This window comes from Rasamsonia byssochlamydoides (genome assembly GCF_041956645.1).
Source record: "Rasamsonia byssochlamydoides strain NRRL 3658 unplaced genomic scaffold VTN77scaffold_27, whole genome shotgun sequence".
NCBI lineage: Eukaryota > Fungi > Ascomycota > Eurotiomycetes > Eurotiales > Trichocomaceae > Rasamsonia > Rasamsonia byssochlamydoides.
Genome location: NW_027192410.1, coordinates 98,601 through 121,760, shown reverse-complemented (window position 1 = coordinate 121,760; position 23,160 = coordinate 98,601). Strand labels below are relative to the sequence as shown.

The following is a 23,160-nucleotide window of genomic DNA, read 5'->3' as shown; positions in this document are numbered from 1 at the left end:
GAAGGGGTTGACAGTAGACGAGTCAGACCACGTCAAAAGTCTCCACGTCAAAAGTCTTTAGACGCGGGAGAGAGTGAATCATATGACAGCTGCATTGAGGAGAGAGAGATGGTTGGTTGTCAAGGAGCCTGAGTGATTGACCGAAATAGGATGATGAACGGCGTTGGACGTGCACCGCCACAGTTCGACCTCCCAGTTGGGCACTAAGGTGGCGGCGCAAAGCCACAGGACTCGTAATGCGCCACAAGAGTGGCGGATGAACTGTGTGGCTTGTCGATCCGTCCTTGTCAGTTGTCACGTGCGGATGACGTTGGTTGGGCCCAGACAACAAAGCCCAAGAAGTGAGGTGAATGCGATGCGCTTTGCGTATGGTCAGCTCTACTGGAGACAAAAGAGTCATGACATCTGTCTACACTTGTTCTTTCACTTGTGATTGGTGGATTCTTATGAGCACAGCAGATCATCAGGGTGGGATACCCTCTGACTGGCTCATTCGGCGCCTACTGATACATGCAGCTGTACTCCGTACTTAATTAAATTTAAGCTGGCCCTGCCTTGGATTTTACTGTCCTACGCCCAACTCTTCTGCAACTGTCACAATATTCCCTGATTTTACTTCAACAGGACAGTATCCTGTATAATTTGATAGTTCCTGACTTCTTTTTCCAGTTTTCCAAGGCACGACTAGTATCAAGGACAGCACCATGGCTGCTCAACTGGCTTCATTCGTGGGAAGGAGAATTTTGAAAGAGACTGCGATGAACAAATTTGGTCAAGAGGTGACTCTCCTCTTTATCTTTGAGCCTTCTATCGCCTTAATAGCTCATCGCATCCTTCTCATTCCGCTGTAGGATCCTTATTTTGAACAAGTCCCCGCCTCGCGGCTCGCTCGAGCCTTTGGCAAGAAAACAACGAGACGTCGCAAAGCCATTCCCCCGGGCTTATCCGAGAATGATGCCAAAATTCTCAATCGAGTAAAACGTCGGGCCTATCACCTCGACTATGCTCTTTGCAACTTCTGCGGAATCCGATTCGGGTGGGGTAGTGTGATCGGTTTGCTCCCTTTGTAAGGACTCCTGTTATCCATTCTGGACTTTTGAGTCACCCTGACATCTTGGATTTGACAGTGCCGGAGACGGCCTGGATGCCGGGCTAGCCATGATGGTGGCTCGTGATTGCCAGAACATCGATGGAGGACTTCCACCTCAGCTCTACTCCAGGATGATGCTCAACATTGTCATCGACTTCGTCATTGGTTTGATCCCGTTTGTCGGCGATCTGGCGGATGCAATTTATAAATGCAACACTCGAAACGCCATCTTGCTCGAGAAATATCTTCGAGAGAAGGCAGCCAAGCAAGACAATGCCCGTCTGAAGAACGAACGACACGAGCGCCAGCAGCGTCCCGTCGATCTCAGTATCCCGGAAGAGTTCGACAGATACGACGAGGGCACTCTGGAAGATCCACAAAGCTATCAAGCGGTCTCAGCAGCAGAACCAGCGCCTCATGCCAGCGGCCCAACCAGACAGCCGCCAGTCCGGGGTGCACCGGACAACCATCGCGACAGGGGCTGGTTCGGTGGGCAGAAACAAAAGCAAGGGGATCTCGAAACCGGGGTTGTCCGCTATACGTGATCCATGCGCATAGATCTTGCAGATTCTCGCCCTTGAGCATGTATGATCTTCTTATGATCTCCATCATGTTTAGTCAGTCAGGCAACCTGTATGAAGTCATAATGAAACGTGTTTTATTTTCATATGTTGTGCCGATTGACTAGCTCCTGCCCGGACCTTGCGCACCCATAGCAAAATCGGGCCTGGGGAGCCTCACTCGACGTGCCATCAGCAGAACCATTCGCTGTCGCACCCCCCACGGCCTCGAGAGAAGCAGCACAAAGTGCGCATCGTGCCTGGTCTGCTGTGATCGGAGCGCGTTGTAGTTTGTTCACGGTCCGTACCACATTAGCCATCACACCAGGATACTTCTCACCCTGGGTTTGGATATAGTGCTTCATCAGCTGGTCAATCGAGAGATCCCGGTTGGACAGGTTCTCCGGGATTGGCTGTTCAGGAATGACAATCTCTTCCAGGCTGGGAACCTGGCTTGCATAGAGTTGTAGTTCCGATTTGTATAGATCCCGGAGCGGGAAAGAGAACTCTACGCCCCACGGGGAAATGCCGTCGCAGACTTGCCACGTTAATGAGGCACCACGTCCCTTGGCAACACTGGCAAGAGTCTTTGCGGCCAGACGACTGTCCGAATCTCCCCAGATCACACCTTCACAATCGTAGTATTTTGCGCATGCAACGATTAGCCTGGTCAGGAGAATGTTGTCGATATCCTCTTTGGATGTAGCAGTAGGAATCGAGGCCCGAAAAGCCTCGAGGCGATCGTGATCCGATTTGGCTTCATCATCCACGAAGCCTGGTCCCGCAAACTGGCACATTGTGTCCTTTATATCCGGATCATATTGGAAGATACTGTGGAACGGCACCGTCGTGTACGTATGCATGGGATAATACTTCTTGACCGAATCAAACCTGGCCTCGCAGGATGGACTGGTGGGGGAGATGGTCGATGGTTCAACCACAAGCACATACAGATCGTACGCAGCACGGCCTTGTGATCCAGCCCGTTGCCGCTCGAGCTGTCCATCCAGCATGTGCAACAGCACCGAGGACGACACACCATAGGACAGCGGCAACAAGAGCTTGCGCTGTCGGTCTTTGGGGGCGTGTCTCATCAGACGGTACTTTTCCATACGCCGGAGGGCTTTTAGATTGGCATATCGCAAGAAGCAGTCTCTGCAGGTTGTCTGTCAGTTTCCATTTCTTGAATACGGAAGTCCCTGCGAGGAAGTACATACCTGCACAGAGGGCGGGTGCGCACCGTGGCGATGGCCTCCGCATCCTGACAGTCGATGCAAGCGTTTGTAAAAGCTTTGCCTGGCATTGCAGAATCTGGCTGGTGATGTCGGGAATTTAAGGGTTCAGATTCGATCCTAAACCCACAGTTCTCATAAAGACGAGATATTATTAAAAAAAATATTAAAAAATGAGGGGGCAAAAAATACGTACGTCGGCAGTTGGTGCAGAGCGGGCCGTTGCGGGCGGAGCATTCATTGGTGGGAGAAGCAAACACGCGGCCTGTGGATGTAGCCACGATGCGCCATGCTCAGGAGCTCTCGTTACTTTCAGCTCTTTCAGCTCCCTGCAAAGAACACCCCCATGCGGAGGCCTCGGGCCTTGCAATCCTTCTCTTTTCCACCCTGATCGACCTAGATGTTCCCTTTATACTAGGGATTGTCTTTGATTTTGAATTAATATTCGAACACGGGGAGCGCCGAGAGCCCATCGGAGGCTTAGCTCATCGCCGGCCACAATGAAGGGCTGGCTTCAGACCCTCTGCCTGACTGCCCTGCTAGCAGGACGGGTTCTTGCGAATGAAGTCGAACTGGTTGGAGACTCTTTCGTTGATTTCCTTTTGCAATGAGCATTGCTGATGCAACGATCTAGAAACAAGATGACGCCCATCGACAACGATGTTCCGGAATGTACAGCCGGAAGGCCTGGGGAGGCGACGTCGATCCATTTATTTTGACCAAGTTTGTCAAAGTCAACCCGGAAGAGGAGGGCGATCCACTCGTCAGTCTGGTGATCTTTGAGTGGAACGATGAGGAATTAATTGGGAGAATAGCTCCAGACGGTGTAAGGCGGCTCCCAAAGACATCTGCATGAAATATGATATACTCACAACAATCGACAGGAACTGGCAACGATTTGTGACGAGAACAACGTCGAAGCCAAGCTGTGCACCCAAGACGAGATAGGCTCCTTCATTCTCGCTGCCAATGCCTCCGAGGCTTCCCAAAGTCCGATTATAACAAAGGCCATCCACCTGAAAGATCCGATGGCCATCAACTACCCAGTGAAGAAGACGGGCTTCTACTGTGTGAGCACGTATGCATATTCCGGTCACGATTACAGAGGGGTTGTCGAATTCCGAAACGCATACGGAGAACTTCCGGCCGCCCAGATTGCGAAGCTACCTTTCTATGGAGGGTTGACAATAGTCTATGCTGTGATTGGAGTGTATGTCTTTGCTGGTTGTCCGTTAACTGAAAGCAAATGCTTACATTTAACTAGCTTCTGGGCTTTTCTCTACGTCCAAAATCGTCATGACATCTGTAAGCATTCCTCCCGTCTGCAGTCTGCTCTCCACTGACCGTCACAGTGCCCGTCCAGAACTATATCACGGCCATCATTGTCTTCCTCATCGTCGAGCAATTCATGACATGGTGGTTCTATGGTACGTCTGAGCACTGTCTCATATCGATCAATTCGCATTAACCCTTGTCTAGACTATCAGAATCGACACGGCTCGAATATAATGGCAAAAGTGCTGATGATAATTGTTGCCATCCTCAATGCGGGCCGCAATTCCTTCTCCTTCTTCCTGCTTCTCATCGTGTGTATGGGATACGGTGTCGTCAAGCCGTCGCTTGGTCGGACCATGATCTATGTCCGCATTCTCGCCATCGCTCATTTCGTTTTTGGAGTTATATATGCCATAGCCAGTCTATCAATCACACCCGACAGCGCCGGCCCGCTTGTGCTGCTTGTGATTCTCCCTCTCGCGGCGACTTTGACTACGTTCTACGTCTGGACCCTGAACTCGCTCAACATGACGATGAAAGATCTTGTCGAGAGAAGGCAGAAGACCAAGGCGATGATGTACAAGAAGTTATGGTGGTGCATCCTCGGCAGCATCGTCGTGATCTTCGGGTTCTTCTTCATCAACTCTTTTGCATTTGCCGGTCGTAACAACGCCGACTTTGTGCCGACACACTGGAAGACCAGATGGTTTGTTCTGGATGGCTGGCTGAACGTTGTGTACTTGTTTGACATTGCATTTATTGCTTACTTGTGGCGGCCTACGGCGAACAACAGGCGGTTTGCAATGAGTGACGAGGTAAGAGGCTGTGGTGTGACGTGAAAAAATAAAAACTAACCGGCTTGCAGCTCGCACAAGATGACGATGGCTTTGAGATCCGCTCGCTTGCCAATTCCTTGGATGAAGAAGGAGCACTCAGATCGCCGGAGGAGGCCGGACATGCGGAACCGGAGCGGGAGCTTTCTCCCGTACCTCCTAAGCCCGTGCAACCAGCACCGCGCCAGCGTGAATCGCTCGACGGGGAGACCATCTTTGCTGTCGGCGAGGAGGATGCCGACAAGTGGTCCGAAGACGAGGACGATTCTTCACGGAATTCGACGAGCGAGAGGAAAAAGCTGACCGGCGATAAAGAGGCATGATTGAGTTGAGTCGCGGGTCAGTTTGCATTCGTTTGCACTGATAGGGTAGGAAATCGTTAAAAAGCACAGCATGTATGCTTCAGGAACCACGAGGTCGAGGAATTCTGGCTTGGCCTCATCCCATCTGTCTGGAGGAACATCATCCCCCTGAATCAGTCAGGATTGATTCTCTGCCACTCCTTCGCTTCCTTCGTTGTATTATTTCCTTTCTTTCGATGGAACCTGTTCAGTGCTGCTACATTCGAGGTTATTATTATCTGTCTTGTCTGGCGTTTGTATATTTTTGCGGAAAGGTACAGTTGTGTGCGTGAGCTGGTTTTTAGTTTACATTATGTTATGTTATGTATGGGTCTGGGTTATTTATTTATTTATTGATCTGTTTGTTTGTTACTCAGCAGTATCATTATCATCATTATAGAAATCTAACTACCTGTCGTACCTACTAATGGTGTCCGACCTTCATTTACGTGGTACTCCGTACATCATACTAGAGTCGTGCAGTACTCCGGAGTAAATCGACGACCCTAGCGGACTAATAATAAAAATGTGCTTCTAATTTTAACACCTTACCCCACGTGTTCTTTTTGTCATGATTTTTTCGTGTTCCATCGCAATAATATTATTTCTTCATTTTCTTTTCTTTCCTTCCATAGTTTTTTTTTTATCATTTATAACCAAAGGCATTTTTTTTTAAAAAAAAAAAAGGAAAAGAAAAAAGCTCTCGACTGATAAGAGAAGTAAGTGAGGCCAATGAGGCAAAAGGCAAACAAACAAAAAAACATAATAATAGTAAAATGATAAACTAACAATGACATAATCAATTAAACTTCTTGGAACTTGGAAAGAAGTGGAAAAAGACTACCGCACCGCGCCGCACTTCTCCATTTTTATTTTTTTAGTTCCCCGAGTCATTTATCCTCATCGTCGAACTGAGGGGAAAGGGAAGAAGAGGTGGAAGCAAATCTACCTAAATCCTGCAAGGAATCATATACCTTCCTAGTTTTCTTTTTCCTGAGAATATATATATGTGCATATTCGCGAAGAGAGCGACAGGCAGGGATATATTATTTATTTATACTTGCTTACTTACATGGTGTAGTGGACATACAATACAATACCTGCTGCCAGTCAGAACAGCACGAGAACGGGAAGGAAAAAGAAAAGAAAACGAAACCGACAAACGAAAAATAAAATCAAAATCATATATGGATCAACAAAAGGAAAGATGATACACCCCGCCGACGACGACTCAACAACACCTACCACCAACAGGCCTACCCCCACAACCAGCAGGCCTCCTCCTCCTTCCTTCCCTCCCACTACTACTCCCACTCCTCCTAGGACAAGTTCTACGAAAGCAACAACCCTCTCCACCAAACTCCTCCACCAATGCCGCCTTCTCCTCGCCGAAGTAGACGCCTTCCTCGCTGCGCTGGCCATGCGCCTCCGCAGACACCAGCAGCAGCAGCATCTAGCTGAGATGCGCCAGTTGCGGTCGAACGTGCTCTCGGAGTTGAGGACGTTGGAGCGGTTAGCAGCTGCAGCTGCAGCTGCAGCAGAAACAGAAACCACCGCGACAGCAGCGGCGGGAGCGGCGGTAGGGAAAGAAGGGTCGGAGGGTGATGAGGTGGTGTCAGAATCTGAACGCCGACTTCTGCACGCGCTGCGATCGTCGAACCTCCCGTTCTATGCTGCCGTGTGGACGGTCGCGAAGGAGCGGTGTAGAGGCGTGGTGGCGTTTGGGAAGAGATTTTACTGGGATGATAGCGATCATGATCATGGAAGAAGAACTTCAACCAGAACCGAAACCTCTACCAAGGAAAAGCAAAGGTACGAGCACGGGCAGGATGAAGAAGAAGAAGAGGAGGAGGAATTTCCTACTACGACAAAGGAAAAACTTCAGAAACGCACCAGCAAAGACAAGCGGAAAAGCGTCTTCGTGGACATCGTCGCGGACAATGGCGAGGAGTGGGTGAAGGTGTCTACGATTACGGAGAATCGGCTACTCTTCGAGATGGCGGAAAAGGGATGGGAGAGGGATGATGATAGCGACGATGCTGTCATTTCCGGGGATGAAGAGAACGGGATCCATGGCAGAAAGAAGCGTACAGTTTTACATATCAGTGACAGTGAGGAGGATGAAGACGACCAGATCGAATTGGTGAAACTAGCTTCCGACATGGCCAGGGCTGTACGGGCAGTGCGCGTCAGATACAGACACCCTCGCGTCCGGTTCGTGATTCCCAAGCTCGTCGAGGGCAACATCCCCGAAATCGACGACATCCTCAATGAGATCCGGAGTTATGGCGTCACCGTCGAATGCGGAACACACATCCCGGATGTCCTCAACGACGAGCTGGACGGGAATCGCGATCCGAACTCCGTCACGCCGGAAGACCTCCCCCTCTCAACACTGCTGCCAAACCCCTACGAGAAATTCACCGACACTCTCAACGTCGACTGCACACTGCTCCTCGCTCTTGTCTCTGACGTTTCCCACATTCGACATATCTCCCCATCCCCGTCTCATCATCGAGCGATCGTCAGACAGATCGAGCTGGAGCAGGAACAGCCTTTGGTCCCTACCGAGCTCTGGCCCGCAATGGTAGGCCGTCACCTGATCTGCACCGAAAAGGCGGCGAAGCGGATGAGAGAGATCGTCGACATCATTGGGACAGACACGGAGAAGGAGAGGACAGCACTCTTGATGGGCGATCTGCAACTAGACAAAGATGATCTGCTCCGACGATTCCAAAAACTCTCGGATCACGACATCCCCAGCGAGTTTCTTATTCCGATCAAGGTGATCAATGCTCAACCGGATATCAATGCAGGCTTGCAAGACGGAAGATTGCCACCGGTAGCTCACAAAATAACCGAGATCCTATCGGATATCAACCGCAGCGTGTTTCTATATGGATGGGTCAAGGGCATTGTAACTGTCACGAGCAACAGGACTGTTGTCAAACAGATCGAGAGTATGATTGAACAGAATAGAGATGGCGATGATGAGTTAGAGGGACCTCAGGTATGGGTGTGTGATACAGCCAGGAGCTTGGTGGGGAAAGAAAAGAATCGAAAACCATGATCAGTGGATGATGCCACCGTAGATAAAATGGAGTGTCTCATTGACAGCTCCACAGGCCGTCAGCATGCCTGTCGTGAATTAGCATTATCTTCAGCAGAGCCGCTCTTATTTCTCCGATTGTTTCTCCTCGGGCAACCAGAAAACAATCTCTTTGTCGGCAGTTGCAAGCATATTGTATCTCGGGTTGCTTTCGATGATCGCCGTGCGGCCTCTGTGAGGCAACCTGGCCATCGGCTGCAAGAGGCCTCCTGAGTCGGGAGTCTGGTGCGTGTCCCATACTAGAACGTCAGGCTGGTCGCCTGCACCTCCAATGACAAACCGTCCGTCCGGGGTGAAGCAGGCGTCTCCCTGGCCCAACGGCTTCCCCGAGTTCGAGATCGGAGCTGCCCTCCCGGTTGCTCCGCCCCGGCCGACCAGGAAGGATTTCACATTTCCATCGAACGCGTCCAGAACGAAGTGCCCGTGGTAGTCCGTCCCGACCAAGAGGTTCTTGCCATCGTTCGAGAATTCCAAACGGGTCCATAGTCGGCCACGGGTGGAGGGCGTAAACCGCTCCTCGTGTGGTGCCAGGTCGAAGGTCGCGAATGGCGGCTTGTCGTAGTTGCGGAAGTCATACAGCAACACCGAAGACGTCGACTGCGACGCGATGGCGATGACCGTGGCTGACGGGTCGAACGCGACCAGGTACGGTGTCGCCAGCTTCAACTTCCCCTGTGCATTGCGCGAGTTCAAGTCCCAGAGTGCGATCGTGTCGTCCTTGGAGCATGAGATGAACGCGTCGCTCCCGGGAGAGAGGGCCAAGCAGGTGACTTTATCTGTGTGACCCGAGAAATAGCGCAGGTAGCTCTCATTGTGTAAATCCAGCAGACGTAGAGAATCTGTGCGACGTCAGCAGACTGCAGCTGGACGGAATGAAAAGTTGGCCGTACCATCAACTTTGGTGCTGGCATGAAGGATCTGGCGAGAGTGGTGCGTAAACCGTGCTAGATGGACGCCGTATTTCTTACTGGGCACCGTTTTGGTGGACTTTCCTTCTTTGATATCAAAGACCTGAATCGTTTCATCGTCTCCCGCAGCTACCAGGTACTCGCCCTGGTCGTCGAAATCCAAGGACGTGATGTGAATCGGGGTGTCTTGCTTCGAAGATCGAAATATCTGCAATCAAACCAGAGACGTTAGTTGCCTGCCATCTTCAGGGAAAAAAAAATCATCCGCTCTCGAAAAAGTCAATCAACAACAGTCTACCTTCGTTGGACGATAATGACGGATCACATCCGTGACTTTTGCCGTGGGCTGAGGGGTTGACGACTGGGGAGGTGGAGGAGGCGGCGGCGGAGGCTGCTGCTGCTGAGTTTCCGCCATTGCTGCCAGGACCTCCAGTATCGACTATAAATCACTTCAGACTGTCATCGGAGGCCAGGAACTTCAGAAACTGCTCAATTGTTGGGTGTACACTGCCTTACGCGGGGTCCTTGTCTTTTCGCTCCCACGCGTTCCAAGCAACGTGACTGCAACGTGACTGCTGAGCAAACAGAACAAACAGGTGGTGCCCCGGGCCCGAACGTCGGAGCGAGCGGCTGGAAACGCAACGCCGATTAAGCCCGCGGCTTGGGCGGCTTGCGGGGAGTCCGGCCAATGGCGGCAGGCCCAGTTGGCCCAACACTCAGCTTCTCCATAATAAGCAATTTCTCTGCGCCGCACCAGTATAACAATGCTGAGGAGCGCACCAGGATTATTCTTTCGTTTTTCCCCTAGTCCTTTCTCATCTCACTCTCCGCTCCGATTCTTTCCCCCCTGTGCCTTAGAGCGCCCCGATTAGAGCTTGCCAGCTTTCGCAGAACACGGACGACCCTTATCACAGTCGGATAAGGCTGGCGCGGAGTGGTGTCCGCAAAAGGGGCCGAAATTGAGTGTGGGAAGCAATGTCGACAACCACGGGGTACGAAAGATCCTTTCGATGAGACGCAGAGAATCGTGAGGATGCTCATGATGATGATGCTATTTCAGGGCGTTTATTGCTGGAGGCATTGCAGCATGCGGAGCGGTGACGGTCACCCATAGTTTCGAGACCGTGAAGATCCGGTATGTTGGCGTCTGATGAAGACAAGTGCACAGCGACCTGATGCAACTGCCACAGATTACAACTCCAGGGAGAGCTGCAGTCAAAAGCAGAGGCGGTTAAGAAGTACAGAGGCGTTTTCCATGGAGTCAAGGTCATCTTGCAAAATGAAGGACTCAAGGGCCTGTTTCGAGGCATTGGCTCGGCTGTATGTAGCCGTTTCCCCCTTGCGAAGCTGAGATGGGGGTTGATTGACTTTTTTACTGACATGACGAAAGTATATATACCAGATTTTGTTAAATGGCTGCCGTCTTGGTTTCTATGAACCACTGCGCACCGGGCTCACCACTGCTCTCTACAACGACCCGAAAGTCCAGTCCCTTGGCATCAATGTCTTCTGCGGAGCAACTTCGGGTATCATGGGCGCTGCAGCAGGATCACCTTTCTTCCTGGTCAAGACCCGACTCCAGTCCTACTCGCCGTTCCTTCCCGTCGGAACTCAGCACAAGTATCGAAATGCGTTCGACGGCTTGCGACAGATCTATCGCGGTGAAGGGGTCAAGGGACTCTACCGGGGTGTCGAAGCAGCCATGGTTCGGACCGGCTTTGGCAGCTCCGTCCAATTACCCACATACTTTTTCGCAAAGCGACGGTTAACCAGACACCTGGGAATGGAAGAAGGGCCTGCTCTGCATCTGGCCAGCAGTACAGTGTCTGGATTTGTTGTATGCTGTGTCATGCACCCTCCTGGTAGGTCACTTCGGAACGCTACAGATGAGAGATGACTCTGACCGATGCAGACACGATCATGTCCCGAATGTACAACCAGACTGGGAACCTTTACAAAGGCGTGTTCGACTGTCTCTACAAGACGATCTCCACGGAAGGGTTCTTTGCGATCTACAAGGGATACTTTGCTCATCTGGCTCGTATTCTGCCGCATACGGTATGCACACAGCAACTCCTGGCTGCTGGTTGAATTGGTCCCACTAACCAACTTGCGTTTCTAGATCTTGACCCTGAGTCTTGCGGAACAGACCAATAAGCTTATTCGCAAGGTCGAGGATCGCATCCTGCCTGATTCTCTTCGCGCGAAGCTGTGAATAAATCCTAACATTGCAGGATCTGAGTGAACCGTGTCCATTTCTTGGGGTTGAAGCGTTTCTTTCTTATTTTCATTTTGACGGCATTTTCTTATGATTTCTTGTACATAATTGGGCACCATAACGATAGACGGGATGCTTAGATCAAGGCGTTTTATTTTTGGGAATTCCTCCAACCTCACCTTGTTTGGAATGCGCTTCCCTGGTAACTCGCGACTTAAAATTCAGGAATGCAAGTGGCAGGAGTCAAACGAATGACGAAAGGAGAAGAGAGGACCTTTCAGCATTATGAATGGTACAGATCCAGATTCACAGCTGGAAGTACAGAGTATGGAGGGGTTATGTCCAGACTGAGTAGCTAGACGCAAGGGCCAGTTACCAGCCATGGCAGTTCGCGAGACGCGTTATCTGCCTGAGGCACCAGTAGTCCCTATATTATCAGAACACGGCACGACTACGGTAAATCCAGCCTTGCTGCCTGGCCTTGTTACGTCGTTGCTCCAGCAGAAGGAGGATCATTGGTAGCGACAGATTTGTAAGCTGTGGGACAAAGACAAAGTTTGTCGTGAACCATGACTCATCCAGCTTTAGTTGAAGTATCCAAACTGAGGACAATGAGAATAAGCAAAGAGTATGGTCTAGAGATTCATACAGATGTGTTTGAGAATTAACCAAAAAGGTTGCATTCAGCATTTCCAATAGTGTACAGTATGTACAGTTCCTGCAGTTGTACTCTTACAGACGCGTCGATAAGTTAGATCTGATAAAATACCGGCCAGTGGGGCATGTCCATTCGGAGTTGCAGAAGCCGGACCATGTTACTCTGTACAGGCAGTCTTTTCCAGCCGTAAATCCGATGTTTTGGAGGTATTTGGAGGCTGGGTGCGACGCGCCGCGTCAAAGCATGTCATTGGAAGGCCCGCTGTCTGCAGGCAACCGCGCGGTCAGTGACGTGAGGGAGGCGCGCCATGTCACGTGAGACGTGCTTTGGTCCGTCGCGCTAACGTCTCGTTCGTCCTCGCATGCAAGTATTTCTGCGAGCTCTCTCCCACCTGCGTGTCTCTTTTTTCTTCTCCAACCCACCCTTCAGCCATTATTCCTGCTTCTTTTCATATTATTGTGTCCAATTCTTTCACTTGTGCATATCTGCATCTTGTAATTGTTCACAATGACCGCCCAGCTCACTCCCTCGAAGCAGGTACGTCATCTCGTCACGTCGCCGCTGCCGGCACGACGCGTCTTGCACTTTGTGTATACTGACCACGATGCCCAATTTCCAGGCCGCCTCCTCTCTGGAGAACTTCAAGATGAACGACTCGCCTGTCAAGAAGCTTAGCTTCCAGCCTGCCGACAAGGAGAACGCGCCCGTGTCGACCCCTACTGTCGACACGCCCGCCGTGGAGGACAAGTCCATTGTCGAGAAGCACACCGTGCAGGAAGCTCCCAAGGTGGCTCCGGGCATCAAGGAGATGGAAGCGAACGAGCCATTGCTCCAAGAGAACCCTCATCGCTTCGTTCTCTTCCCCATCAAATATCATGAGGTGAGTTGCAGGTCGAGACGCGTCGCGCGTTAAGTGGTTTCGCGTCGGATGGGAAGAAATTTACTAACATGCTTTCTTCTTCACAACACAGATCTGGCAGATGTACAAGAAGGCCGAAGCATCGTTCTGGACGGCCGAAGAGATCGATCTGTCCAAGGATCTGCACGACTGGAACAACCGTCTCAATGATGATGAGCGGTACTTCATCTCCCGTGTCCTCGCGTTCTTCGCCGCGTCCGACGGCATTGTCAACGAGAACCTGGTCGAGCGCTTCAGCTCGGAGGTTCAGATCCCCGAGGCTCGTTGCTTCTACGGCTTCCAGATTATGATGGAGAACATCCACTCGGAAACCTACTCCCTGCTGATCGACACCTACATCAAGGAGCCCAAGCAGCGCGCCTATCTCTTCGATGCCATTGATACTAGTACGTGAACTCGGTGGACTAGTTGAACTATAATCTAGTCGATAGACTACATGGCTAACATGTATTAGTCCCCTGCATCCGCAAGAAGGCCGACTGGGCTATCCGCTGGATCCAGGACAAGGAGTCCACTTTCGCTCAGCGTCTTGTCGCCTTCGCTGCTGTCGAGGGTATCTTCTTCTCTGGCTCTTTCGCTGCGATCTTCTGGCTGAAGAAGCGTGGCTTGATGCCTGGTCTTACCTTCTCCAACGAGTTGATCTCTCGGGATGAAGGTCTGCACACCGACTTTGCATGCCTGCTGTTCTCCCACCTCAACTACCGCCCTAGCAAGCAGATCATCCAAGACATCATTACCGACGCTGTGGCCATTGAGCAGGAGTTCCTGACGGAGGCCCTTCCGGTTGCTCTTCTGGGCATGAACTCCAAGCTGATGTGCCAGTACATCGAGTTCGTTGCGGACCGACTGCTCGTGGCGCTCGGCAACAAGAAATACTACAACGTCACCAACCCGTTTGACTTTATGGAGAGCATCTCCCTGTCCGGCAAGACCAACTTCTTCGAGAAGCGGGTCGGTGACTACCAGAAGGCTGGTGTCATGGCCAGCACCAAGAAGGACAAGGAAGTCGAGAAGCAGGACGAGACGGGTGGATTGAGCTTTGACGAGGATTTCTAAGCTAGCTGTTAACCCGTCATTGTTTGTCGCCCTTCTGTTCTTGCATCTTGATATCCCTTGCTCTTGTTCGTACAGTTAACGGTTCTTGGCTGGTAACCGAGGCGTTTCTGTTCTCTACCACGATAAACAGGTTTGTATTCTTATGACTTGACGGGCGTTTCATTTGTGGGACATTTTTTTTTTCGTTTTTGCATCTGCTTTTGTTATGGACGGCTCTTTGCTAGAGACGGCTGTATGGCTGTGTATGGCTTGATGGGTTATGTATGTACTAGCGTTAGGAATGTAAATTGGATTGGATACCTGGAATGTAGCAATATACACCAATGGCTTATATGCTATGTACTGTACAGCGATGCTATGTTCTGAACGTATATGGACATGTGTGTAGATACAATAATATATTGTGTTGTCAATGTCGTAGCAGAAATTTTCCTTCCTTATCGTGCCAGAATACTACACTGTAGTACAAGGGCTTTTAACTTCGCGTTAATATCAAAGCACATTTGTAGGTGGTTTCACTGAGTGGGCTTTGGCTGTCCTTAGGATCTCAAACAGCTTGGTCGACCATCTGAAAGGGCTTTTGTTCGAAAACGGGATTTTCCCACAGCGTTGAGAGGGCTATCTGACGGGGGCGCTTGGTCAGGCACAAACAGCTACCTAACTTACAGAAGAAACCGGGACCCTCTTTTCTAGAAGCGCCACCGAACAAGTTAGTGAGAGCCAGGCAGGCTGTATTGACACACCCTCCAGCACGGGGAACACGTACTACTAGTCGCACCAAAGTTAGCATGACTGGTAGCCTGTTGAACACTCCATCGATCTGCTCAGTATAGGCCGACCTTTATATAAAGCAAAAGCGTGCCTGGCGGTTGGAATCGAGCTTGGACCGATGCTTATGTTCATCAGGTTGCTCATATCGTATCCCAAGGCATTCCATTCAATTCGATTCTGTCATCTTCCGGCCAACCTCATCTGGCTTGAGGCTACTAGCAGCAACAGTAATTGGCTTTTCAACATACTGCAGCAGATCATTAATTCCCTCTTGTTTGCAGTCTTGGAGAGAACAAGTGTTGTTCCTGGAAGTCTTTCACGGAAATGCTGATAGTCTGGCATCTTGTGCAAGCTTTATTGAATAAAGGTTTGTGACTCCTTTAGATAGTAATATAGCGTGCCTGGATGTTGGAATCGAGCTTGGACTGAGGCCTCGTCTTCGCAGAGCAGCTGCTCTCTGGACAGATGGCAAGATGACTGACTGATGCTGAGGTTCATCGGTGGCTCATATCACCCACATGTAGAGGACTACCGGCTATCCGAGGGAGGAAATGTCGATGTTTTCGTTCCGCTTTCGTATCACCTCGTCGAAAAGTCCTCGATGTGTTTTTCCGGGTCGGTGTCTCAGGGATGCTTCGGCTCTCCAATTGCTCTGGCTTCGCTGGTAGCCTCATCGATCAATACATAGTCGGGTACGGGACTTCGATTTTTAGATGAAGTTGCTGCCATAACCCCGGGACAATGCCGGCTGTATATGCCTGTTCGAGCCGTAAATTTTGAGTACTGTACGCTGATGGAAGTAGAGATATCGAGCGGCCGTGCGGAATCTCAGGGAGCCTTTGCCAAGCTCTGCATGTCAGGTCTCTTCTGGAAGGATCAGAAGATCCTGCAGCTTTGAGTTCTTGCCGATAATGCGGACCTTGTACTGTCCTGGATTCCGATTGAACCCTCTGGTCAGTTTGCCTTCACGACAATATGTAGTCATAAACCCATACTTCCCGCTTGCGTGGTACATGTACATGGCGATTTGTCCTGTAAATAAAACCAAGATATCAGCTCTATCTCTATAACATGAAAGGAATAAGGAGTGAGAGAGCTAAACTGACTGAGATAATTCCTTCGTTGATACGGCAGAGCCATTGCCATGTCTAGCGGGTGTTTCCAGGGCGTTTTGACCTCACCAACGAGAGCAACACCCGAGTTATTGTCCATGCAGACAATGTCCGGTATACCACCGAGGTCGGGATTTGTACAGGCACTCGCGTCTCCAAAAAATGGCCTTTTCTGAGCGAGAAGAACGACTTTGCTGTCTTGCCAGATATGGCATCCATGGTATCTTGTCCGCAAGGTTGGTGCTGGATCATGAGCTGATCAGAGTGTCTCCTTAAAGCTGGCCCGTATTGCAGCATGATAACACCCAGGTTGAATTGTCCCAGTGACCCACTTGTATAATATCGTTGGCGCCATAGTGTCCATTGCTGGTATTATCCCGTGGTTGCCCTTGGTCGAACGGTGCCTTGGTGGTGACCTCGTCTCTTGGTAGGAGTGTTCAACTGAACGCTCGAGAGGCGCGTTCCAAGGGAAGGACCATACTGTAGGTAGGAAAGAAGGCTCACTTGATTTGCTTGCGCCATCGACCAGTCGGCAACGCGGAGATTTTGTATGTCCCTTTGCGCCACAGATACTGCATCTTTGGCACGGATCTGGACATGTATCCTTCCTATGACCTTCCTGGTGGCAGTGACTGCACCTGTTTCGGGCTCTCAATCCAGGAGACTTGCGAAGACAAGTTCGCCGAACCTGACCTTCCCAAAAACATATCGAGCATCTCCTGCCTCCATAATCAATCATCGGGACGGTTCTGACTAAAAGCAATCGAGCTTGCCTCTGACTGTACTTTCCGTCCCTCAGGATGCTTTAGGATTATTTTCTTTTTCCAAAAAAAAAAACAAGGTAAAGACCAAGCTGTCATCTCCGGCAGATTTGTCTTGCTCTGGACACTTATCCTGTGTTTTGGGCCACCATTTGATGATAAGAGACGCCACAACCTCACCTCATTTTCGAAATCTTCCGAGAGGACCTTTTCGTTGTCTTTTTCAAGACGTGCGGTTCATACGAGAGAGGCTCGTAGTTGTCAGGAACGCGATTAGGATTCCCACCGTGAAGTTGTCGCCAGGCACGGCATTGAGACACATATACGTACATATATATGTGCTCTTTCTTGCGTTTCTCCCAGGTAAAGGACTGTCCTACCCAATCTGATGGGTTTTCACATTTCTCTCGTATTGTTCATCGAGTCGGAGCCATGTTGCCGTCAATTGTTTCCATTCATCTTTGCTGGCTTGCCACACCATAAGGGCACAGTATTCTGTGTGACAGCGCTCTTAATGGACGGGTCAAGATAAGACACATAAGGTTATAACAGACCTCGATGAATCTGCCTTCGGGGAATATTGCGTTGTACCGTACCACGCATTCACACGATCGTCAGACCAGAAAAGGTGCATTATCTCCCAGATGTTGGATTGAGCTCGGGAGGCGAAGTCTTGGTGGTTATATGCGTAACGTCAATTTCCCCGGCTTTCTCAAAGTGGTCTGGTTTTGAATCTCATCAAGTCCAAGTCTCAATTCTGCGTGTTTCTCTCAAAACCATGATCGCACCGTCGACTTCTGCGTATCTCTTTGCCATTTCAAAGAATCTGTCGTGTATATTACGGGGCCAAACTCTTGTCCTTTGTTGAAGAGTATGTGATGTCTCGAAATGTTTCAATATTCGATGTTTGGAGAGGGAAAAGAGAGTTTGTGAACCTGTGCAACCCTGCACATCATTTTCGGTCATCATTGCCTTCTGAACCCAGAACTTTGCCAGGCTCTTGCTTATTCTTCATCTGGACCTCGGCTTCGTACGCTCTTTTGGCGACGCGGTAAGCTTCACTCGCCCATGCGTTGGCTGCCGCTGGTTGCCAGAGATTCTGCTCTGTTCCATGGATCATCAATCCCAGTTTCGGTTCCGTGATTTCGCTGATGGGGGAGCACAAAAAAGAGTCATGCCGCTCTTGTTATAATCAGTATGTTCGTGCTGCCATCGCGGAAATGATCGTCCACTATCGCTGGTGAATCGGTCTGACATTCTTTCTGACGAGTCGGACGACATTCTGCATATTCCTCTTCCCGGACCTGGTCCAGATGAATTTGCTTTTCCAGCGAGTTCGGTGCAAGATTGTATTATAGACGGCTGTCATGGCATTCCGTGCGTGGTTTGAGGATGTCCTCGATTGAATTGAAAGCGGGGGTTGCTGTCAGAAACACATTGAGTCTGCCACTGGCCCACTTGACGGCAGCAGCCTGAAGAAGTTTGAGCGAGTATTCACTGTCTCGCTGGAACTGCCTTCCAGAGGAGTCCAAGCAGGGGTTGTCCTCCTATAAGTACTGGGATTCCGCCAAACAGATGATCCCATTGCGATGATATCACAGAGTGATCGATGCACTCTCTCAAAGATGCTGCGGTGCTGCATTCGGATCTCGTTCCGTATGACAAGTCGACCTCTCATGTTCTTCCTCGCTTGTTATCAATAGTGACGTGACGATACGAGTCATGCCCGGTGCCTTCGACTGAACCAAGCTTGCTGGTATGATGATGTAGGTGGAGGTGGTGGTGGTGAGATCACGTTCTTTGGGTGGGGAGTAGTCGATATTAGCAGAATGTATGTGGACAAGTGTGATGTTCTCCAGGAATGAGTTCGGGATAGAAGTCATGTAACTCGGTCGGCATAAATGCAGTGAATGCTCCCCTTGCTTTGCTTTCTTGTGACTGAATCTATATGATATGTACCTATTATCAGTATTAGCAATCATGTCTTCTTCCTGATCGATCTTTACACAACTGCATACATACAGACTCTGTCTGTTTGGCGGAACGAGCCGCGAGCCGTCGTCGACGCTCTTCGTACAGATGTCGTGCCATGGTTCGGACGGTAGTCTAGCTCCCATGAAGAGAGCAGGGAGCGTATGGGGAAGAGAGATAATGCCTGCAAGGCGGGTAGAATGTATATTTCTGTAACCCTAGAATATAAAAGTAATTATACATAGCAATCGCCTGGGAATGAATTACTTACCCAAATTATTCCAGCCAAGCAAGTTGAGCAGACTCTCGTTGAGCTCGTCTCCGGCGTTTCTGCATGATTTGAGCGCTGCTGAATCGGGAAACCGGTATGACACAACCTGTTTGAGGAAGATTGTTTGCTCGTAGGTTTTCGATCTACCGAATGTATTCTTCGTCCATGTGGTCAGTCATCCATGTAACGGGCGATCTGACCTAGTTGATCTATTAACGTTAAGTCAAGCATAATCATGCAAATGAGCACATACCAAGTCTGTTGTCCATAGTGCACAAGGCTAACAACTCCTTGCTGTGCTCGATGGAATGATTCGTGTTGGCTACTGTTTCCACGCTGCTGCTGTCCTGTTCATGCCAGTCTCAAGGCGGCGTCCATCGTCCCCATCAGATTAGATTGCTGGTAGCCTCTGCAAGGATGACTGCGACAGGATCTAGTCGGTCCAATCTGGACAACGGTGCTGTTGGAGAAAGAAATGGAACGACGCTTGCATCTGCTGCCCGCGTTCCATTGTTGGATTGTTCAACAAATTGTATTTCCCCTGTACTTTTTCAAATGTCTTCCCTGTCTCCACCATTGTATTCGTTTGTATCCTCTGTCGTTGTGGCCTTGGCGCTCTGAATGATCGATCGCACCTCAAAGCTGTGCTAACAAGCTCGTAACGGTGGTGCAGGTATCGGGACGCCTTGCCCCTTCTGTAGCCGACATAGTAAAGCGCGACAACCCCACCACAGCCATATGCGATGTCACGTTCTGTAATGCCACGCAAACGAGGCTCGTTTTCTGCGTTACGCTCCCGTCTGGAACGCATACTAGGACCCTTTCCCCAGGGGCACTTCACATGCTCTCTGGAGCGTTTCCACAGTGGTCTGGGTGTATACCCCAGCCCGTAGCACCCTACTACAAGATCGTCTGTGAACCTCCCCCTGGGAGTTTTAGAACTTCAGCGAATAAGAACTCTTGCTGCATGCTCTACACGGATGGCAGAGTGCGCTTCCAAGGCACTGTGAACGACTGTTCACGCACTGCTGTTGCGCTCAGGGAAGCTCTGGATCGGATGATGTCGGGGAAGCAGAGTAGAGCGTTTCTTCAGCGCCTCTCAGCGTGCGATGGTGAGGTTGAAGAGGCGGAGGCGGCGCCGTCCCTAGCCTCAGAGACGACCTCAACGCTAGAGAGTTCCCTATGCTAAAAATCCTCGCCGTGCTGTGGTGTACCACCTCATCACACTCTACCCTCCTAAGAGTTACGTCTCCGAGCTGGCGTATCTCCCTGGTAATGCTATCGGGAGCCGCTGAGGGAGCGTACCTTGACTCTACCATGCCCATGTGTAACCTATAACCCTCAAGAGACCTTCCTCTCATGAGCACACGTATCATGGACCTTGTCTCCTCAGTAGAGGTTACGCTCGTGGTGTGTATGAACTCCCACGACTTTCCTATGTCTTCGTAGCTGCACAAAGGTACGCTTGTGTGGTTAACACTGTATCCTGGGCATGCCAAACATGCATAAGGTAGATTGACAATAGATCTCGCTTTGCCTCCCATGCGCTTAGATGCAGCTACGGAGAACTCCTTGTTGGCATCGAGTTGCCTAAGGACACTGAGGCTAACGAAGATAACACTATCACTGGCCACGGCGAAGTCTTCCACCTCCGCTACCTCAACACCCTCGGCTACCCTTTGCTCTAAAAATCTCGTGACACCGTGTACCATGACGAACTATGTGAGTACTCAAATTCAACTCTTGTTGTAGCCCTAGAGTTTTTAAACACAATATCCCTACTCGCTCTTTCGCATAGAGTACACTGAGAGGATCACGGTGGCTCCTGCTGACACTAGATACCAAGAGCGCGGAGCTTCTCGGCCAGCTCGTCGGATCCGCGGTCTGCCTCCGTGGGGACGAAGGCCTTGGGTGGCGCTGTAGCCGAAGATGTATCGCGCGGCGGGGGATCAACACTGACACCGACATCAGTGATGAACATTCCTGAGATGGACGAAGAAATCACCCACTCTGTGTCGTTGTCGGGCACTGCGGGACTCGCTTCGTTCCAGTCGTAGAAAGTGCCATCCTCCTTGGTAGCCTCGTCCACGGAGCACTTCAGCTTGACAGACATAATAATGTTCGCAGATACGCCCCTCTTAGAGGCCAGGAAGATGCGGCCAAGGCTTGTATCTGTGAAGCCCGCGCCCTTCTGCCTCTCTATCTTGACGTGTGCACCGGTGCTGAAGTTAAGTGTCACCCACCAATCCTCACTGGTGCTAGGCATCTTCGGGTCACCCAAGGCAACGCGGTATCCGTGGGCCACAGCCTCGTCTACTATATGATCGAGAACACACCTGGGCAGGGCAGCGTAGACGTAGCGGCTTCCGTAGGCATTGTTGCCAGCGCCCCCGCGTGCTCCCTTGCGCTGGATACGGGGAGGTACATAAGGAATGATGGCCTCGTCCATACGCAGGTACGGACTCTCCTTGCCCTCCCAAGCGAAGCTGAGCTTTACATCATAGTATCTCTTCGGGACCTTGGAGCGTATCTCTGTACGCGTGAATTCACTCGTATTGTCAGCAATTTGGGCGAAGGTGATCTCGAGGTTCTTGACGGACTCAGGAGTCCACTCGACCGCCCTGTCGGGCACTGCGACGGCTTCTTCAACGCTGGTGGGCATGTTTATCTGTGGTACGCGGGTCCTATCCTATGAGGTCCCCGAAGCAACCGCGTAGCGTTGCGGTGACCTTGTTCTCTGACTGTCGACATGAATGTCGTATTGCTGTACAGGGAAGGAGGCAATTCATATCCGGAGATATTTCTCGCATGTTCCTTGGTGAATCGATCATACCAGTCCTGCGGATAGACTGGGTTATTTCGTAGGTCGTCACGGTCGTCTGGATCCAGCCCGAAACTGAAGTTCTTTACCATTGATATCCAATAATCACGTCAGAAAGCAAACAAAAACGGTCAATATTCTTTTTTACAACAGTGGCTAACCATCCATTTGACCTCATCCATCGCAGTCGTTACATCTTGTATTTCAACTCGATGAAGCTGCTAGACGGGTCAATCGACAATCGACAATCTGGAAAACTCCGCGTGGTCGGTACGTGCCGACGAATTGAACCCATCTGGATCGATTCTGACGGCACTGTACACTTATAATAAAGCAAAGCATTTGCAGCAAGTATATCGGGAATATCTGTTTGGTTTTGGGTCCCGCAATGGTTTTCGCCTAGAAGTCGTCATTGCGGATTTGTCCTTGGCATCACGTTATAATATAACAGAGATGAACGGGGTGGAGTATAAATAAAGACGTAAGAGACAAGTAGGGCGCGAGGCCTATATATAAGAAGCTCGACGATTAGGAGATAAAATAAGGAGGTGCAGCAACAGAGAGGCCGCACAAGGTATGGATGGAGAGGAAGTAGGAAAGGAAGGGAAAGGAAAGGAACTAAGCAAACGGAGGGAGAAGAGCGTCTATTTATGCTTGCTTAGGGACTACCCACCTGAACCTGGTTTATGCATTCACCCGCGCCACAAAGAAAAAGACTGAATAGACCAGTGTGGCTGTGAATGTTGCTTGCTAACAGATAGGACAAGCAGGATAAGAGCAGTGAATCAGAGGGAGGCAAGGGAGTAGTCGCCTCCGGTTTGAATTTGCTAGGTAATAATTTCTTTCACCACTGGCGTATTACAGCAAGATTGTTTGAGACTGGTATTAGGGTCTATGATGGTCACGTAGAGAAACATACTACTAGCCTGAACGGTGTCGTTCCCACTCCTTTTCGGCACAGTCTTTGGCGTCGAATCCAAAAAGCCACTCCTGGAACACAGGATCATCCAGCATGTTGGGATAACCCACCGAAGGTGGTACATCCTCGACGAAGCGCCGGTCTCGATCGACCTGCAGGGGACCATCCGGCAACTGCCAGATCTCGCTCGTCCTCTTGCTCGCGCGGATGACGTGATTCGTTCGAGGCCGCCTGACAGAATCGTACAGCCGCAGGAGATCGGGGATTTCAGTTTGACTCCGCGCTTTGGCAAGCAGGTGTGAAAGCACTGCGGCAGACTCAAAGCCCATCGCGGC

General features: G+C 50.5%; 11 protein-coding genes across 11 annotated transcripts; 5 read left to right on the top strand and 6 right to left on the bottom strand.

Annotated features, from left to right (window-relative positions):
• Positions 1-704: 704 nt before the first annotated feature.
• Positions 705-1,635, top strand: VTN77DRAFT_3782 (uncharacterized protein; the record flags this gene model as incomplete). The annotated part of the gene is made up of 3 exons (XM_069419768.1): positions 705-779; positions 852-1,066; positions 1,128-1,635. 3 exons carry the CDS (start codon positions 705-707, stop codon positions 1,633-1,635), a joined length of 798 nt encoding a protein of 265 aa, XP_069278132.1.
• Positions 1,636-1,754: 119 nt separating this feature from the next.
• VTN77DRAFT_3781 (uncharacterized protein) lies at positions 1,755-2,953 on the bottom strand (the record flags this gene model as incomplete). The annotated part of the gene is made up of 2 exons (XM_069419767.1): positions 1,755-2,805; positions 2,868-2,953. 2 exons carry the CDS (start codon positions 2,951-2,953, stop codon positions 1,755-1,757), a joined length of 1,137 nt encoding a protein of 378 aa, XP_069278131.1.
• Positions 2,954-3,382: 429 nt separating this feature from the next.
• VTN77DRAFT_3780 (uncharacterized protein) lies at positions 3,383-5,313 on the top strand (the record flags this gene model as incomplete). Its single annotated transcript, XM_069419766.1, has 7 exons — positions 3,383-3,457; positions 3,517-3,708; positions 3,767-4,092; positions 4,147-4,187; positions 4,235-4,309; positions 4,362-4,972; positions 5,023-5,313. The coding sequence occupies 7 exons, from the start codon at positions 3,383-3,385 to the stop codon at positions 5,311-5,313; spliced, it is 1,611 nt and encodes a 536-aa protein (XP_069278130.1).
• A 1,225-nt stretch (positions 5,314-6,538) lies between these two features.
• On the top strand, positions 6,539-8,401 carry VTN77DRAFT_3779 (uncharacterized protein; the record flags this gene model as incomplete). The annotated part of the gene is made up of 1 exon (XM_069419764.1): positions 6,539-8,401. The coding sequence occupies one exon, from the start codon at positions 6,539-6,541 to the stop codon at positions 8,399-8,401; it is 1,863 nt and encodes a 620-aa protein (XP_069278129.1).
• A 105-nt stretch (positions 8,402-8,506) lies between these two features.
• VTN77DRAFT_3778 (uncharacterized protein) lies at positions 8,507-9,763 on the bottom strand (the record flags this gene model as incomplete). The annotated part of the gene is made up of 3 exons (XM_069419763.1): positions 8,507-9,279; positions 9,331-9,556; positions 9,647-9,763. 3 exons carry the CDS (start codon positions 9,761-9,763, stop codon positions 8,507-8,509), a joined length of 1,116 nt encoding a protein of 371 aa, XP_069278128.1.
• Positions 9,764-10,323: 560 nt separating this feature from the next.
• On the top strand, positions 10,324-11,563 carry VTN77DRAFT_3777 (uncharacterized protein; the record flags this gene model as incomplete). Its single annotated transcript, XM_069419762.1, has 6 exons — positions 10,324-10,340; positions 10,409-10,483; positions 10,539-10,668; positions 10,739-11,210; positions 11,261-11,406; positions 11,471-11,563. The coding sequence occupies 6 exons, from the start codon at positions 10,324-10,326 to the stop codon at positions 11,561-11,563; spliced, it is 933 nt and encodes a 310-aa protein (XP_069278127.1).
• A 1,168-nt stretch (positions 11,564-12,731) lies between these two features.
• Positions 12,732-14,199, top strand: VTN77DRAFT_3776 (uncharacterized protein; the record flags this gene model as incomplete). The annotated part of the gene is made up of 4 exons (XM_069419761.1): positions 12,732-12,761; positions 12,844-13,104; positions 13,196-13,529; positions 13,598-14,199. 4 exons carry the CDS (start codon positions 12,732-12,734, stop codon positions 14,197-14,199), a joined length of 1,227 nt encoding a protein of 408 aa, XP_069278126.1.
• A 1,448-nt stretch (positions 14,200-15,647) lies between these two features.
• VTN77DRAFT_3775 (uncharacterized protein) lies at positions 15,648-16,182 on the bottom strand (the record flags this gene model as incomplete). The annotated part of the gene is made up of 3 exons (XM_069419760.1): positions 15,648-15,900; positions 15,966-16,002; positions 16,077-16,182. The coding sequence occupies 3 exons, from the start codon at positions 16,180-16,182 to the stop codon at positions 15,648-15,650; spliced, it is 396 nt and encodes a 131-aa protein (XP_069278125.1).
• Positions 16,183-16,341: 159 nt separating this feature from the next.
• On the bottom strand, positions 16,342-16,821 carry VTN77DRAFT_3774 (uncharacterized protein; the record flags this gene model as incomplete). Its single annotated transcript, XM_069419759.1, has 1 exon — positions 16,342-16,821. The coding sequence occupies one exon, from the start codon at positions 16,819-16,821 to the stop codon at positions 16,342-16,344; it is 480 nt and encodes a 159-aa protein (XP_069278124.1).
• A 1,641-nt stretch (positions 16,822-18,462) lies between these two features.
• VTN77DRAFT_3773 (uncharacterized protein) lies at positions 18,463-18,960 on the bottom strand (the record flags this gene model as incomplete). The annotated part of the gene is made up of 2 exons (XM_069419758.1): positions 18,463-18,802; positions 18,866-18,960. 2 exons carry the CDS (start codon positions 18,958-18,960, stop codon positions 18,463-18,465), a joined length of 435 nt encoding a protein of 144 aa, XP_069278123.1.
• Positions 18,961-20,919: 1,959 nt separating this feature from the next.
• VTN77DRAFT_3772 (uncharacterized protein) lies at positions 20,920-21,747 on the bottom strand (the record flags this gene model as incomplete). Its single annotated transcript, XM_069419757.1, has 1 exon — positions 20,920-21,747. One exon carries the CDS (start codon positions 21,745-21,747, stop codon positions 20,920-20,922), a length of 828 nt encoding a protein of 275 aa, XP_069278122.1.
• Between the last annotated feature and the right edge of the window lie 1,413 nt (positions 21,748-23,160).